The 13,292-nt window shown below is 47.1% G+C and overlaps 3 protein-coding genes across 3 annotated transcripts; 2 read left to right on the forward strand and 1 right to left on the reverse strand.

Annotated features, from left to right (window-relative positions):
* Nucleotides 1–416: 416 nt before the first annotated feature.
* On the forward strand, nucleotides 417–2,271 carry DFL_008353 (uncharacterized protein; the record flags this gene model as incomplete). Its single annotated transcript, XM_067638074.1, has 2 exons — nucleotides 417–544; nucleotides 609–2,271. The coding sequence occupies 2 exons, from the start codon at nucleotides 417–419 to the stop codon at nucleotides 2,269–2,271; spliced, it is 1,791 nt and encodes a 596-aa protein (XP_067486000.1).
* A 740-nt stretch (nucleotides 2,272–3,011) lies between these two features.
* Nucleotides 3,012–4,293, forward strand: DFL_008354 (uncharacterized protein; the record flags this gene model as incomplete). Its single annotated transcript, XM_067638075.1, has 2 exons — nucleotides 3,012–3,531; nucleotides 3,743–4,293. 2 exons carry the CDS (start codon nucleotides 3,012–3,014, stop codon nucleotides 4,291–4,293), a joined length of 1,071 nt encoding a protein of 356 aa, XP_067486001.1.
* Nucleotides 4,294–6,387: 2,094 nt separating this feature from the next.
* Nucleotides 6,388–11,796, reverse strand: DFL_008355 (uncharacterized protein; the record flags this gene model as incomplete). Its single annotated transcript, XM_067638076.1, has 3 exons — nucleotides 6,388–10,108; nucleotides 10,166–10,278; nucleotides 10,339–11,796. 3 exons carry the CDS (start codon nucleotides 11,794–11,796, stop codon nucleotides 6,388–6,390), a joined length of 5,292 nt encoding a protein of 1,763 aa, XP_067486002.1.
* Nucleotides 11,797–13,292: the final 1,496 nt, after the last annotated feature.

Consider the following 13,292-nt stretch of genomic DNA (forward strand, 5'->3'; position numbering starts at 1 on the left):
GGACGGTCTATATACGCTTTTTTGAATCATTCAACGGATGACCGCTCCGAAAGGGTAATCGTCGAAATGTCTCTAAGGTGGGGTGTAGAACGCGCATGATGTCGGCGCCAACGGAGATGCCAATATTTTTTCCAGAAAAACTAAATCGTGTTCGCGATCAATTGCGAAACACCAGTTCCCAGGGTAATAACGGCCGAAACCTCCGCCAAGGACCATGGTAATCATTATAAGGGAGTCCTAGCAACTAAGAGCGAGGAATATAAATGGAGTCGATATTCTCCAGATCTTAGTACCATACCAACTTATATCCACTTGTCAGAATTCCTGGCTCTCTCGATCCAAGGACTATAATATAATATTACTACTTCATAACGAGGGCTTACCTATCGGTTGGCAAATTCCTAATATTTTTGAAGATGCGTATCTCGAAACCCTTGGTTTGGGCCTTTTGCGTCCGTGTTACCTTCGCAGCTTTTGGTATTACAACATCAGGAAACAACTTCGAGGTTGATACTGGTGCAGGACTTATCTATCAAGTTAGCAAGTAAGTTCACCTAATCTTTCTATGATACTAAACTTTCAGATCTCAATTAACAACGATGTGTTAGGTCAACCGGAGACGTTGTCAGCTTGAAATACAATGGTGTAGAATATCAGGACAGCAGCAAGTACACACATATCAACTCTGGTCTTGGAACCTCGACGGTTTCTGGGTCTCTTGTTAGCGGATACACCAAAATCACTATACAATCCAGCGGTCTTCCTGTCACTCAATATATCGTCTCTAAGAGTGGCGATCCGACGCTATATCTTGCAACTTATATTACCGGAGAAGTCGACCCTGGTGAGCTTCGATGGATCGCCCGTTTGAAGAAGAGCGTACTTCCGACTGGTGTTCGACACCCAGTCTCTGATATTGTGGGTGGAACAGCCATTGAAGGTAGTGATGTCTTTCTTGTTAGTGGCCAGACTCGATGTAAATTCTACTCGAGTGAAAGATTTGTTGAGGACAATGTTCATGGAGTCACTGGTAGCGGTGTTGGTGTTTGGATGATCATTCCTCCACAAGCCTATGAGACTTCATCCGGTGGACCCTTCATGAGAGACATTAATAACCAAGGTGGTACGGTCCAAGAGTTATACTGGTATATGAACTCTGGCCATGTCAGAACCGAGCCATGGAGAATGGGGCTCAAAGGACCATACGCTATGACTTTCACGACCGGGTCGACTCCCTCCGCAAATATCGACACTTCTTTCTTCAGCTCCCTTTCTATCAACGGCTACGTCGCCCAAAGCGGACGTGGTCGCGTCTCTGGTACCGTCAGTGGAATCCCTAGCGGTTTTGAAGGCGTAGTTCATTGGTACAATAGCGACAATCAATACTGGGTTAAGTCTACAGGCTCTTTCACTTCTCCGTACATGAAGCCAGGAACATACACCATGAAACTGTACAAGGGTGAACTCGAAGTTGCTAGCTCCAGCGTATCCGTTACTGCAGGAGGAACAACTAGCAAGAGTATCGCATCAACCGAGGCTAGCCCATCTATCGTTTGGAGGATCGGGCAGTTTGATGGCCAGCCGTTCGAGCTCAAGAACGGTGACAAGTTCTTGCGAATGCATCCATCGGACTCTAGGATGTCCTCTTGGGGTGGTACCTACACCGTCGGTTCTTCGTCCGCTAGCGCATTCCCCATGGCTGTCTTTAAGAGCATCGGGGGCTCCGCTATCGTCAAGTTCACACTCTCCTCGAGTCAACTCGTTCAAATGACCCTCCGGATTGGTACCACTCTTTCCTTTGCTGGAGCTCGCCCCAGTGTTACCATCAACAACTGGAGCGGTAGTATCCCAGCTGCTCCTGTCAAGATCGATTCCCGCGGCGTAACTCGTGGTGCATATCGTGGTTATGGAGAGCAATACACCTGGACAGTTCCAGCCTCTGCTTTCGTTTCTGGCACCAATACTCTCACGATCGGTGTTGCCTCTGGATCGAGCGGAACCGATTATCTCAGCCCTAACTTCATTTTCGATGCTGTTGAACTCCAAGGGCCTTCTGGCAGCTCGGGCGGCACCACTACTACAACCACTACAACTAGGACCACTACTGCCGCAACTACGGCTGCGACCACCCCCACCACGACCGGCTCCTCTGGTGGCTGCACAGCAGCAATCTACGCACAATGCGGTGGCTTAGGCTTCACTGGCTGTACCAATTGCGTATCTGGTACAACTTGTAACTACAGCAATGACTGGTACTCTCAATGCTTGTAAAAAAATAAACAAAGATATCATGTAAATATTGCCTTCTGCCGCTTGAAATTCAATTCAAAGATGTAAGTATAAGAGGCCTGGCCGGGATGCATTTTCTTTGTATATATCTGAAGCTCCAAGTTATATCTCGTCATGGGAATAATTCGATTGTTTAATCATTCTACATTCAATTGATCAAGGATTATTTCATAAACTGGATTTTTACAACAGGGATATTTTGTTAGATTCCTATACCGATCATATCCGAGTACAAGGCCAATATCGATATGTTCTCAGATTAATATGCCAATGTAGCCTAGATACAGACAAAATATTTCCCCAAACTGAAACCGCTCAATTACTACCACTTCAGCTCCTTGCTCTCTTTCGAGAAAATCGATAAAGCTTATAAAGCGAGCGTTAACAACACAAAAACACCTTGTGTCATTTTGGATTCCGAAAATGGATGCCGAAGGATCGGCAAGGTGCCACGGCCCGAAGAACCACACAACGCAAAATCCGGGCGATCCGAATCAAGTTCCCACACACCCTCTGTCAATGGCTTCGACTGTGTGTCAGCCAATATAACTGGGCCTATTAAACACCTGCTTTCGATTTTGTACGGAGATCTCGAAAGATTGCAGAAGAAGCCTCTATGAATTTAATTTTAACACTTATTATCTCCAAGATATTGAATATTGAATCCCTTTCGAATTGTCCCGCAATACCAACATCGAGATACCACAAAAACTTCAAGCATCATGAATTTTATATACACAGCAAACCCATCCCGTGTAATATTCGGTAGCGGGACACTCTCAAAACTACCATCAGAACTTACTCGCCAAAGCCTCAAAGCCCCTCTGATCCTCTGCACCCCTCAGCAGATCGCTCAGGCAGAACATGTCGCTTCCCTCCTCCCCTCAGTGGCAGGCACCTTCACAGAAGCCACCATGCATACCCCAACTCATATCACGCAAAAGGCACTATTCTACTCTCAATCCATCAATTCTGATAGCATAATTTCCATCGGCGGCGGCTCCACAATCGGGTTAGGTAAAGCCCTCAGCATCCGCACAGGTCTCCCGCATATATGCATCCCAACGACTTACGCAGGTAGCGAAATGACTCCCATTCTCGGAGAAACCGAGGACGGCAGAAAAACTACACGGAGCGATCCGAAAATTCTGCCGGGGACTGTTATCTATGATGTTGATTTGACTATGGCGTTACCTGCCGGATTGAGTGCTACAAGCGGTGTGAATGCTATTGCACATGCAGGTGAGTCTTTTTTTATTTTTATTTTTTATTGCGAATAGATTTGGCTGTCTTTTTTCTCGCAATATAATTGACGGGAAATGGGGAAATACGTGTGCGTCACAAAAATGAAATATACCGTCATACCAAAAAGAAAAATACAACATGCAACCCAATCCAAGCCCCCTCGCAACGTCTTTCGCTTTTCTAACCGTATCACATAAATAATATACAGTCGAGGCCCTCTACTCTTCAACAGCGAATCCAATCACCAGCCTCCTCGCTCTCGAAGGGATAAAATCCCTCGCCCACAGCCTTCAAACGATCACGAAGGACCCATCGAACGCTGAAGCCCGTTCTCAGGCCCTCTATGGTGCATGGCTATGCGCATCCTGCCTGGGTACCGTCGGCATGGCGTTCCACCATAAGCTCTGTCACACATTGGGCGGTAGTTTTAACCTCCCTCATGCAGAGACACATACGATCGTCTTACCCCATGCTTTAGCTTATAACTCAAAAGCTATCCCAGCTGATATGCTGGCAAGATTAGCGGATTCACTACCGGAAAGCAACGGAGATGCGGTGAAAGGGTTGAATGTGCTATTGAATAAGCTGGGGGTTAAAAGAGCATTGAGGGATTATGGCATGAAAGAGGAGGATGTGGATAAAGCGGCTGAGATTGCGACAAGCAATCCATACTATAATCCAAGAAAGATCAAGAAAGATGAGGTACGCGAAGTGATTCGACGTGCCGTGGTTGGACAGGAAGCTAGAGCCGATATTTGAGTTTTTTTTCCTTAACTAAGAGAAAGCAAGAAGGAGTGAATAATAGGAGAAAATAGACGTAGCAACAACGTTGCGATAGGTTTTAGGGGGGTATGAAATTGATAGGCAGCTTGTAGAACCCGAGGCTATATATACAACGACTGCATTTAAAGCAAAAAAGACACCATCTTACCGTATCTTACATGAACTAAGACTAGCTCACATGCAGCTTGCTCACACTTAGACCAATTGGGATAATACCCACTATGCCTAGACTCGCCCCTCCTCGACAGACATCCGAACGAAATGCAGACTATACAAAAGCGTCAGTGCATATGTATGCAAAGCCAGGCGCTCCCCATACTCCCTTCCTCACCCGTCAACATCCATCCTAGCGAGGAGAGACGTTCCATCACCCTAATAGCACACATATGCAGCATGCGATAGAACCGAATCGAAAGAGATCGAAGATTGTCCTTTTTTCTCTTTCCCTTTCCCCAAGATTCTGACTGGAATTCATGAATCCTTAGCAATGTAGATTTCATCTCCCATCCCCCCTTGTAATGCATAAGACTAACATGACATTACATGGTCACTTTTCTCCTTTCTTTTTCTTTGACAGATATCCTAGTCCGCGCTTGCAGAAAGGTAAAAAAAGAGGGCTGGCTGGCCAAAAATGCCCCAACTTCAAATCAAAAGAAATGCCAGAAAGAGGAGCGTAAAATGTTTAACCCCATTTTTTCTATGACGTGGCAAAAATTAGGTCTCGCGTGTTATAGGCATAAGGAAAACAATCTTGCCGGACGCGGAAACGCGAAGCTTGGTGCCTGCAGGCGCGGTGTCCTGTGCTTCGACCTGCAATTGATTCGGCGTGGGGAGGTCCGTCGCAAACCGTTATGGGGTTTCCAATGGAAGATTAAACTGAATGGTCCAAAGTCGCCGGGTTTCTTGGTTTTGTGAGATGATTTACGCAATGGGAAGCATTGATTCCAAAGCTTCGTGGACGCCCTACCCACTTGGCTCAATGGGTTAAAAATTCTAGCAATCACGCTTTTTGAAGTTGAAATCACCGAGCTGAGATATCACCAAGCTGAGATATATGCAACCTGCAGGTATGTACCGAAGCGATCTGCCAAAAAATATTCCAGATACTTGTATCTCGACACCTGGAGATGTCGAATAGTTTCATAATAGCATAAACTACATGGTGGGCGACTTGCCACATGCATGAAAAGCCAAGTAAAAAAAGGAGTCATTTGCAAAGAAAGAAAGCAGAAAATATGTAGCTTGTTCTATTCAGTTGATCAACTAATTGCTGCAGGCTTGTAGGAATTTTGCTAGCCTTCAAGATGCAGAATAAACCGTAAAGCACGCTCCGCTATGATGACGATGATGATGATGATGGTGTGACATTGAAAAATCTCAGACAAGCAACGAAGAAAAGATATATTTAACAAAAAAAATACCTGCGAAAAAAGATTCTTAAATGCCAATTGGTGGATGAACTGGCGCTTTCACCGGTTCCAGAGAAAAACAATATTGAAAAACGTATCCACAGGAAGAGATTTCCATGAGAGAGGTATCAGGTCCATCCAGAGAGTGTCCATAGAGATCCAGGATCCATAAAAGCAGGAAAATCAAGGCCAAAGGAAATGTATCTTGCAAATTTCGATTCTTTCAACGTTGAAAAAAAAACTGTAAAACTTGAAATGAATTAATGAGATTCGTTAAATTTTTTGAAGTTTGAGTTTTTGTTTGGAAGGACAACTGAAATTAGACGGTGAACAGTAGGAGTGTTAGATTGACAAAAGGTTATATCGCTGTAATTGAACTTATCAAAATTAGTAGTTATATACCCATAAACGTTACTTTCAAGGACCATAAAATAGACAAAAACTTCCAAAGAAAAGGTAAAATGAATCTATCATGATCATGACGCTATGGCATAAGGATATCATTAAACGGTACGTCAAAGGAAATGCTACAAAGCAAATAAATATGCAAACAAACCAACAAACAAAAAACTTCAAATGTCATCCGGAATCCCATATCTGCGCAAAAATTACATAGAAATATGAAAAAAAAAAATAGAAGGGTATAAAAGGAGAATTTTTTTTACCACTCATCTCGCTGTCTGAGATACCTCTTAGCCAGCTCATCCTCGCGAGATGACAGCTCCATCCAGTGATGGGAAACACACAGTCTCAATGGGTCGCACTTCTCTGGGTCAACTCCTCGGGTAACTGTTGAGTCGTTGCGGAAGATATCTTTGGTCTTGCTCATCGGCATAGTGGCCAAGGGTAGCAATGCCGGATTAGTAAGATAAAAGATAGCAAGCTCACGCTGAGCAGTTGCATCTCCTTCCTTAGCGGTGATCAACCACATGCTAGCGGCGTCCTTCATGGAGTAACGGGCAATCCATTCGGAACCTTGCGGCGGTGGAGACTTGGACTTGAGATCTGGGTTCTTGTCGAACTTCTCCTTAGAAACAGCGGGTTGAGCAGCAGCGGACTCTGGGGTGCGCCTTTTGGTGTGGTAACCAACAACCTCATCAGCTACCTCCACCATTGTCTTCACAACGTCAAGCTTGAGGCGGAGAGCTGCATTGGCCATATCCCAGAAAGCCTTGCCTTGGGCAGTGAGGTCGAGCTGGTAGGATGGGATGAATGAGGCAACGAATTGAAGGTCCCGGAAGAGAGTGCGTGGGCGAATATCAGCCTGGCGGAAGAGTTCCTGCCAGACGTCGATGATGATTTCTGTGGAAGGGAGATTGGTTCCAACTGGGGTACGAGAGCCGGTTGGTGTCATGAAGGGAGAGCCAGAGAGACCGGCGTGGCGGCGCTCGTCCGCATGCGCGAGGCTTTCGTCAAGATTGGCGGGCTGGGTCATGAGATTGCTCATGCGAGCGCTCAACTCACGGGCAACAGGCTCAAATTCAGCGGATGGAGTGGTAGGGAAGGTTCCACGGCGAGTGAAAGTCTTGCCAGTGGTAGTTGTGAGGGAGGCGACAATGAGGATTTCGAGTTCGTAGAGGGCATTGAGCTTATCGAAGGGATTTGGGTGGGTAGAGAACTTTGTAAGAAGGCGGCGGAATGCAACGGCATATGGGAAGCTTTGGTAAGACCCCTTCTTGTTGCCTGAGGACGCGCCGGTGGCAGTAGTCGCGGACCGGGCAGTAGCATCGCTGCTGGAGGAGTTGTCTTCACCAGAGTGGGGTTCATGACCAACAGTCTCATAAGTAGCTACAGGAGCAGCTAGTTCACCCTTCTCACCGCGGCCAAGAGCCTCCAAGATACCATTAGCGTGAGAAACAGATCTTCTCAAGCTCTTGTTGCTCTTCTTGCGATTCAACAACTTCTTAGAGGCAACGGTGTTCAAGCTCTTCGAAGATACATTTCGCTCTTGGAGAGCACGTTCCTGGTCCTCGCGACGCTGCATGCACTCATCGGCGAGGCCGCCTGAGAACCAAGCATCAGTTTCACTACCTTGGCTCCAAACGTCAAGACCGAGATCACTCAAAAGCAGTCCGATAAGTGAGGTCTTGAGAGATGAGAGGAAGGCCTTCTTCTCTTGGTTCTCACCTTCCATAGACCTTGAGGTGCTCAAGGTTGGAAGGGCGGTGTTAGTCTTGCCGCGAGAAGGAGATCCTGCTAGTGGTGTCACGCTTCCGAATGGACTCCAGAAAGCAGACGTTGGGGCGGATTCCATGGACAACTGAGGGGTTGGGGTATTGAACAGGTCATTCTTATCCATGAACGACTCTGAAGCACTGCCTCTAGCTCGTGGGCGATTGCTTGGTGTCGTTGACAGGGAAGACAAGGTGCTGACGATGCTTTGAGACCTCGGGCGTCCAATACCAAGACCGAAGAGATCACTCGCGCTAGCCTTTGGTCTAAGTTTGTTAACCTTGTCACCGTCGGCATCAACATCATCCATAGTCATATTCAAGCCGCCGACGCCAGCAAGGTGGAATTCTCCCTTCTTACGAACATTGGCAAGTTCTCTCTCGTCTCTTGCAAACAACTCGCTAGACCAAAGAACAGGACCAGTGAGGATTTCCTTGCCCACGAGCTTGTTCACACACTTGTCAATCTCGCAGCAGAAACGATGGATCCTTTCTTCTCCAGTGCAGAAGTTTGTGACGGAGTAGCGTTTGAGCCAGGTACTAGTAATCTCGGCTTGCTCGTCGCTAAGTTTGTTCGGACCGCCGTTGTCGACGGGAGCGGCAAGAGTATCAATCAAGCTATCCCCTTTAAGGAGAGAGAAGCTGCTGGTTGACATGCGATGGGTGAGACCGGTCTTAGCGCGTTGTTGAGGGATAGGGCGACCATCCTTTGTCTTTAGTGGAATAGCCATTTTCTTGAGGGCCATGGCAACGTTGCGAGCGTCATCATAGGCGGCGGAGTTGCGGACATCTGTAACGTACCACATCTTCACGCGAAGCGCCTTAGTGAGTGCAAGCATTTCGTTGGTCGCAGAGTCGTGTCTTTCTTGCGCCATGGTTAACCAGACAAACCAAGCCTCAAGGTGCTCGATGCATGCTGCAGACTTTTCGATAGAAACACGGAAGCCGCGAGAGAGAATGTGAAGAAGAGGCGCAAACCCATTGCGAGTGAGAGAAGGCTCCAACTTGCGGAGGAGGATGGTAACGGCACGATGGAAGATCTGACCGTCAACATAAGCTCCGCGAGCCATGCATTGAGATTGAGCGGCGGACAACATAGTCAAGAGGACATCAGCGTTGCCCTCCTTGCCGGATTGACGAAGACGGTCATTGCTGTCACGTGGAAGGTCAAGTCGCTGACGTTCTCGGTCTGGGCTGCCATTGAAGAGAGCGCTCAAGCCACCGGTGGCTTGGTAGTACGGGTTCTGATCTTGAATGTAGCTGGTAACGGTAGAGGCAACCGGAGCGGCGTGCTTCCGGTTAGTCGCAACCGATGTCCTGTTGCTAAACTTCTTGGATTGGTTCTCGTCTTCTTCGATGAGTTCCTCCGGTACCTCATACTCTTCAATCAACTTCATAATAGCATGTTTGACTTGGTTGTAGTCCCTGGACACCTCACCCGGAGAATCATCATCACTATCATTGTCGCTGCTGCTATCGCTGTCATCCTCATCTTCATCTTCCCAATCAGTTTTCATACGAGCGGAAACATTCTTGCCATCAGCAGAGACAAACAAGACAGCCCACTTCTCAGCACATGGGTGTGTCCTTCCGGAGGTAGCCTCTGCGCCGAGTTTGCGAGTCATCTCGGTGATTGCCATCTTGACATCCATCATGAAGACTTCAAGTTCATCATCTGGCTCCGAGGTAATAGACTGAATCGAATAGATAGAAGCTTGAGAGGACTTGATATTTGGTGCAATGGTGAAAGAGTTTGGAGAGCCAACAAGAGACCCGGCGTATTTCTCATCCATGCTGCCATATTGATTCTCAAGCAATGGGGCATTCATGGTAGAGAGACCGCCATCGCTAGTAATGGAAGAGCTGCTCTTGAAAGATGCACTGGCATTTTCGAAGATGCTTGGAGGGCGCGAGACGGCTGAGCGACCGGTATTGATTGAGCGACTAAATTTCTTAGAGCCGAAGTCCTTCTCAGACGAGGAAGTACCTGGTCTTTGCGAAGCTTGGGGGAAGAGGGCGTGGAAAACGGTAACAACATCAGTCGGGCACAAAACCAGGTAAGGTTGGACTTCGATAGTTTCACGAGGAGAGGTGACAGCCTTGACTGGAAGAAGAATTGGGTTGCTATCCTTTGGACGAGGATTGCGGAATCGGGCCATGATGCTTTCAACATGGTTGCGAACGATGGGGTCAATGGGCCGACTCGATTTCCTATGATCAAGCTTGTTAGACTTTATAAATTATTGTATTAAACGTTCAAAAACTTACAGTTCAATAAAGCAGATGCCGAAGACGTCGGTGCACATCCTCTGGATTACCCGACGCAGGATCGCCTGACGAGCGTACTCACTGATGTAATGACCCACCATGATGCCATGATACTATATTCAGTATTAGCGAAAGTAATATTGAAAGCGAAATGCATATGCGCGACAACGTACTTCAGGATATTGAATGGCAGTATTGAGGTATCTACCAAAGAACCATTTTGCGACAATAAAGACCTCAGCAAACTTCTTCTTCTTAGGATCCTCGATCTTCTCCAGGATAGCGTGTCCAAGTTCCAGGATACCTTCGGGAATACCACCAGCGCATGGTTCGTCGTCCAAAGTCTGGAACAATGACCTAGATGCATTGACGTAGAACTCCTCTTCCTGCTTCCGGATAAGATCTTGTCGGACTTTGTCGTTGGAAGTATCCTCCTGTCGGCCCAGTTGCAACACTGCAGCGCCGTCTTGAAGCATCTTCATGAGGCAGACCTCAATGTTGTTCCTGGCGGGCCATTCTCTCATGGAAGACCATGAGTCCATAACAGCATACAAGAACTTTTCACCTCGCTTCTCATTAAGAAGTCGAGCACAAACAGTTGACCAAACATCAGTTCGTCGACGATCCTCCTCGGAATCCGGCCCGCTAGAGTTTGCAAAGATGGTGTGAATGAGGGTATGAAGAGGGTCAAGTCTATGGAAGGCCAGTAGCTTATCAACAGCCAGAGTCGGTACCGGAGCTATCGGGTTAGGAGTAACATTCTTTCTATTTGTAGGGAGCACTGATTCCTGGGTCTGTGTGATTTGATTCGACTTTGCGATTGTGTCGAGATCACTAGGAGAAAGCTTGCATAGTCTATCCGCAAGAAACTTTGGATTAGATCGCAATGTAGCAATGAAGGAGAGGATTGTGTCTCTTGTTTGTGGAGAGATATCTTGGAGGAAAGTATGTAAGGATTTAGGGCGCTCCGATTCCGAATCTCCATAAGAAATTTTTGTGACATCCAGTTCAGGCTGAAGCATGGCCAGTCGCTCGCAAGAGTCCTTAAGGTCGTGGACGGCATTGTATAACACGGCAAACTCCCTCTTCTTGTCGTCCTTAAAGTAATCGACCATATGGGTCCTAGCTAAAGCGCCACATCTTTCCAGGCGTGCTGAAATACCAGTAGATATTAATTGGCGATGCAACCGTATCCTGGATTGTGTGTGTTTAAGTTGTTGATAAGACTGAAGCCTAACAAGGTGGGCAAGCTCTGCCAGAGAAGTAGTGTTGCCTCCAAAGGTCCCGGACGGCGGCGGGGGGAGATGATAGGTCGCTGAACTAATCAATGGTTTTGTGTATGTCGCCGCGCGGGCAATGATTGCTGTTTGACTGTCGCTTCCACCAGTATTCTGCTTTTGCAATTGCAGCTTGCTGTCGCTATTACCAGTATCATGTTTTCGTATCCGGCTTTCCTTTGGCTCGCTATTTCCAGTTTGGTGCCGCGATAGTTTGGTCTCCTTTGGTTCGCTGTTACCAGTGTTATGACGAGCGAGAGCGCTTCTCGACTTGGACCTTGCCAGTCTTGTGCGAGACTTTGCCCTGGACTTAGCCTCTGGCTTGTGGCTATACTCATCCTGTGCTACACCCATCTTGGCAGCTGGTTGTGATACTGGATCAACTGGTTTAGCAGGCGGGACCAGGCTAGAGACGTTCACAGATAGAGAGGTGGCAGATGATGAACGTCGCAGACGAGAGGAAGGAGAAGAAGCTCGAGAAGAAGGTTGAGAAGTTGTAGAAGGGGGTGAGGGGGCTGTATTAGATGTCGAACGAGGGCCTGCTTCCAAGAAGTCAAGACCGAGAGACAGAAGCAGTTAGTTAGAACATTGATTGAAGTTTTTCAACTACAGTCAGGCCGGACTATGCAGGTGATATGTACGTATGTATGTCTAGATGTATGTATGTAAGGTATGGGGGTATGTGTATGTAAAATGCCAAAATAAAAAAGAATAAAATGCGAGTGATCGAGAGAGGTAAAATATGTTGAGGGAAATGCCCCAGACTAGAAGAAGATATGGAAATCTCAAGAGAGGATTCCTATGCAGAGGAAAAAGAATGGCGGGCGGGCAGGTGACTTGGGGAGGAGTAGTGGTATAGTAATATCAAATCGGACTCGATTTGAACTACTGTTTGGTTGCTGTGCAAGTTCAATGTGAACAACAGCTGGAAACACCACAGACACACGCACGAGGAGGACTAGTATAGTTCGGGTATCAAAGGAAAAGTAGATTTCGGGGGAGCGAGAAAGAAAGAGAGGAAGGGAGGGGAAGGGAGGGAAACGATATCAGACGATAGTTAGTATGTGGGAGGGTGTATGTAGGTATGTAGGTCAATGTATGATATGTGAGGTGTCTGCAGCGTGCTGTCGGTTGATGGTGGACAACACATCATGCAGCGGTGGTTGGCCAGTGAGGAAAGTCCCTCGGCCAGCGAAGCAGCATGCAGCCTGCTGGCTCTTCCTGACTATTCCTGACTTGGGTCCACCTTCAAGGCAGAGAACACCGAAAAGAATACTCCGCTGTCAGAGATAGCGCCCTCGTGCTGTGACATATAAGACGAACCAGCATAAGGGAACCCGAACAGAGCGAGAAGAGAGAAAAAAAACCATGCATGAACTCCAGAAAAGAAAAGAAAAGAAAAATCAGGATTTCCAATTCAAAAAATAAAAAAGCGAACGAATCGCCACTCAGCATGCATTAAGAAAAGGCAATCTCGCTTTGCTCGTCAGTGGGATAGTCGAGGGAGAGATGCAAGAGCAGCAGCGCAGCAGAGGAAGAGAGAAGAGCAGCAGAGCTAGGAGATGCAGCAGCAGCAGTCATCACGGGGTTGTGGACTTACGAGATGACAAGGGAGATGTTAATGATGTTGTCGATATCGTTTTCATCGATCCATCGGGTTTCTGACGGATAGCTGGATCCGGCCCACCTGTCCGTGACGATTTCTTTGGATTATCCAGTATGGCGACCTCGTCGAATTAATTCGATCTCACGATAGTTCTTTTGGGAGGTTGGAAATCCCAGCCGTAAATAGAAACAATTAATAGTCAACGGTTCCCCGCTAACTACTTTTTAACACGCTTGAGTTTTGT

This window comes from Arthrobotrys flagrans, assembly GCF_004000055.1.
Source record: "Arthrobotrys flagrans strain CBS H-5679 chromosome Unknown unitig_1, whole genome shotgun sequence".
NCBI classification, from domain to species: Eukaryota; Fungi; Ascomycota; class Orbiliomycetes; order Orbiliales; family Orbiliaceae; genus Arthrobotrys; species Arthrobotrys flagrans.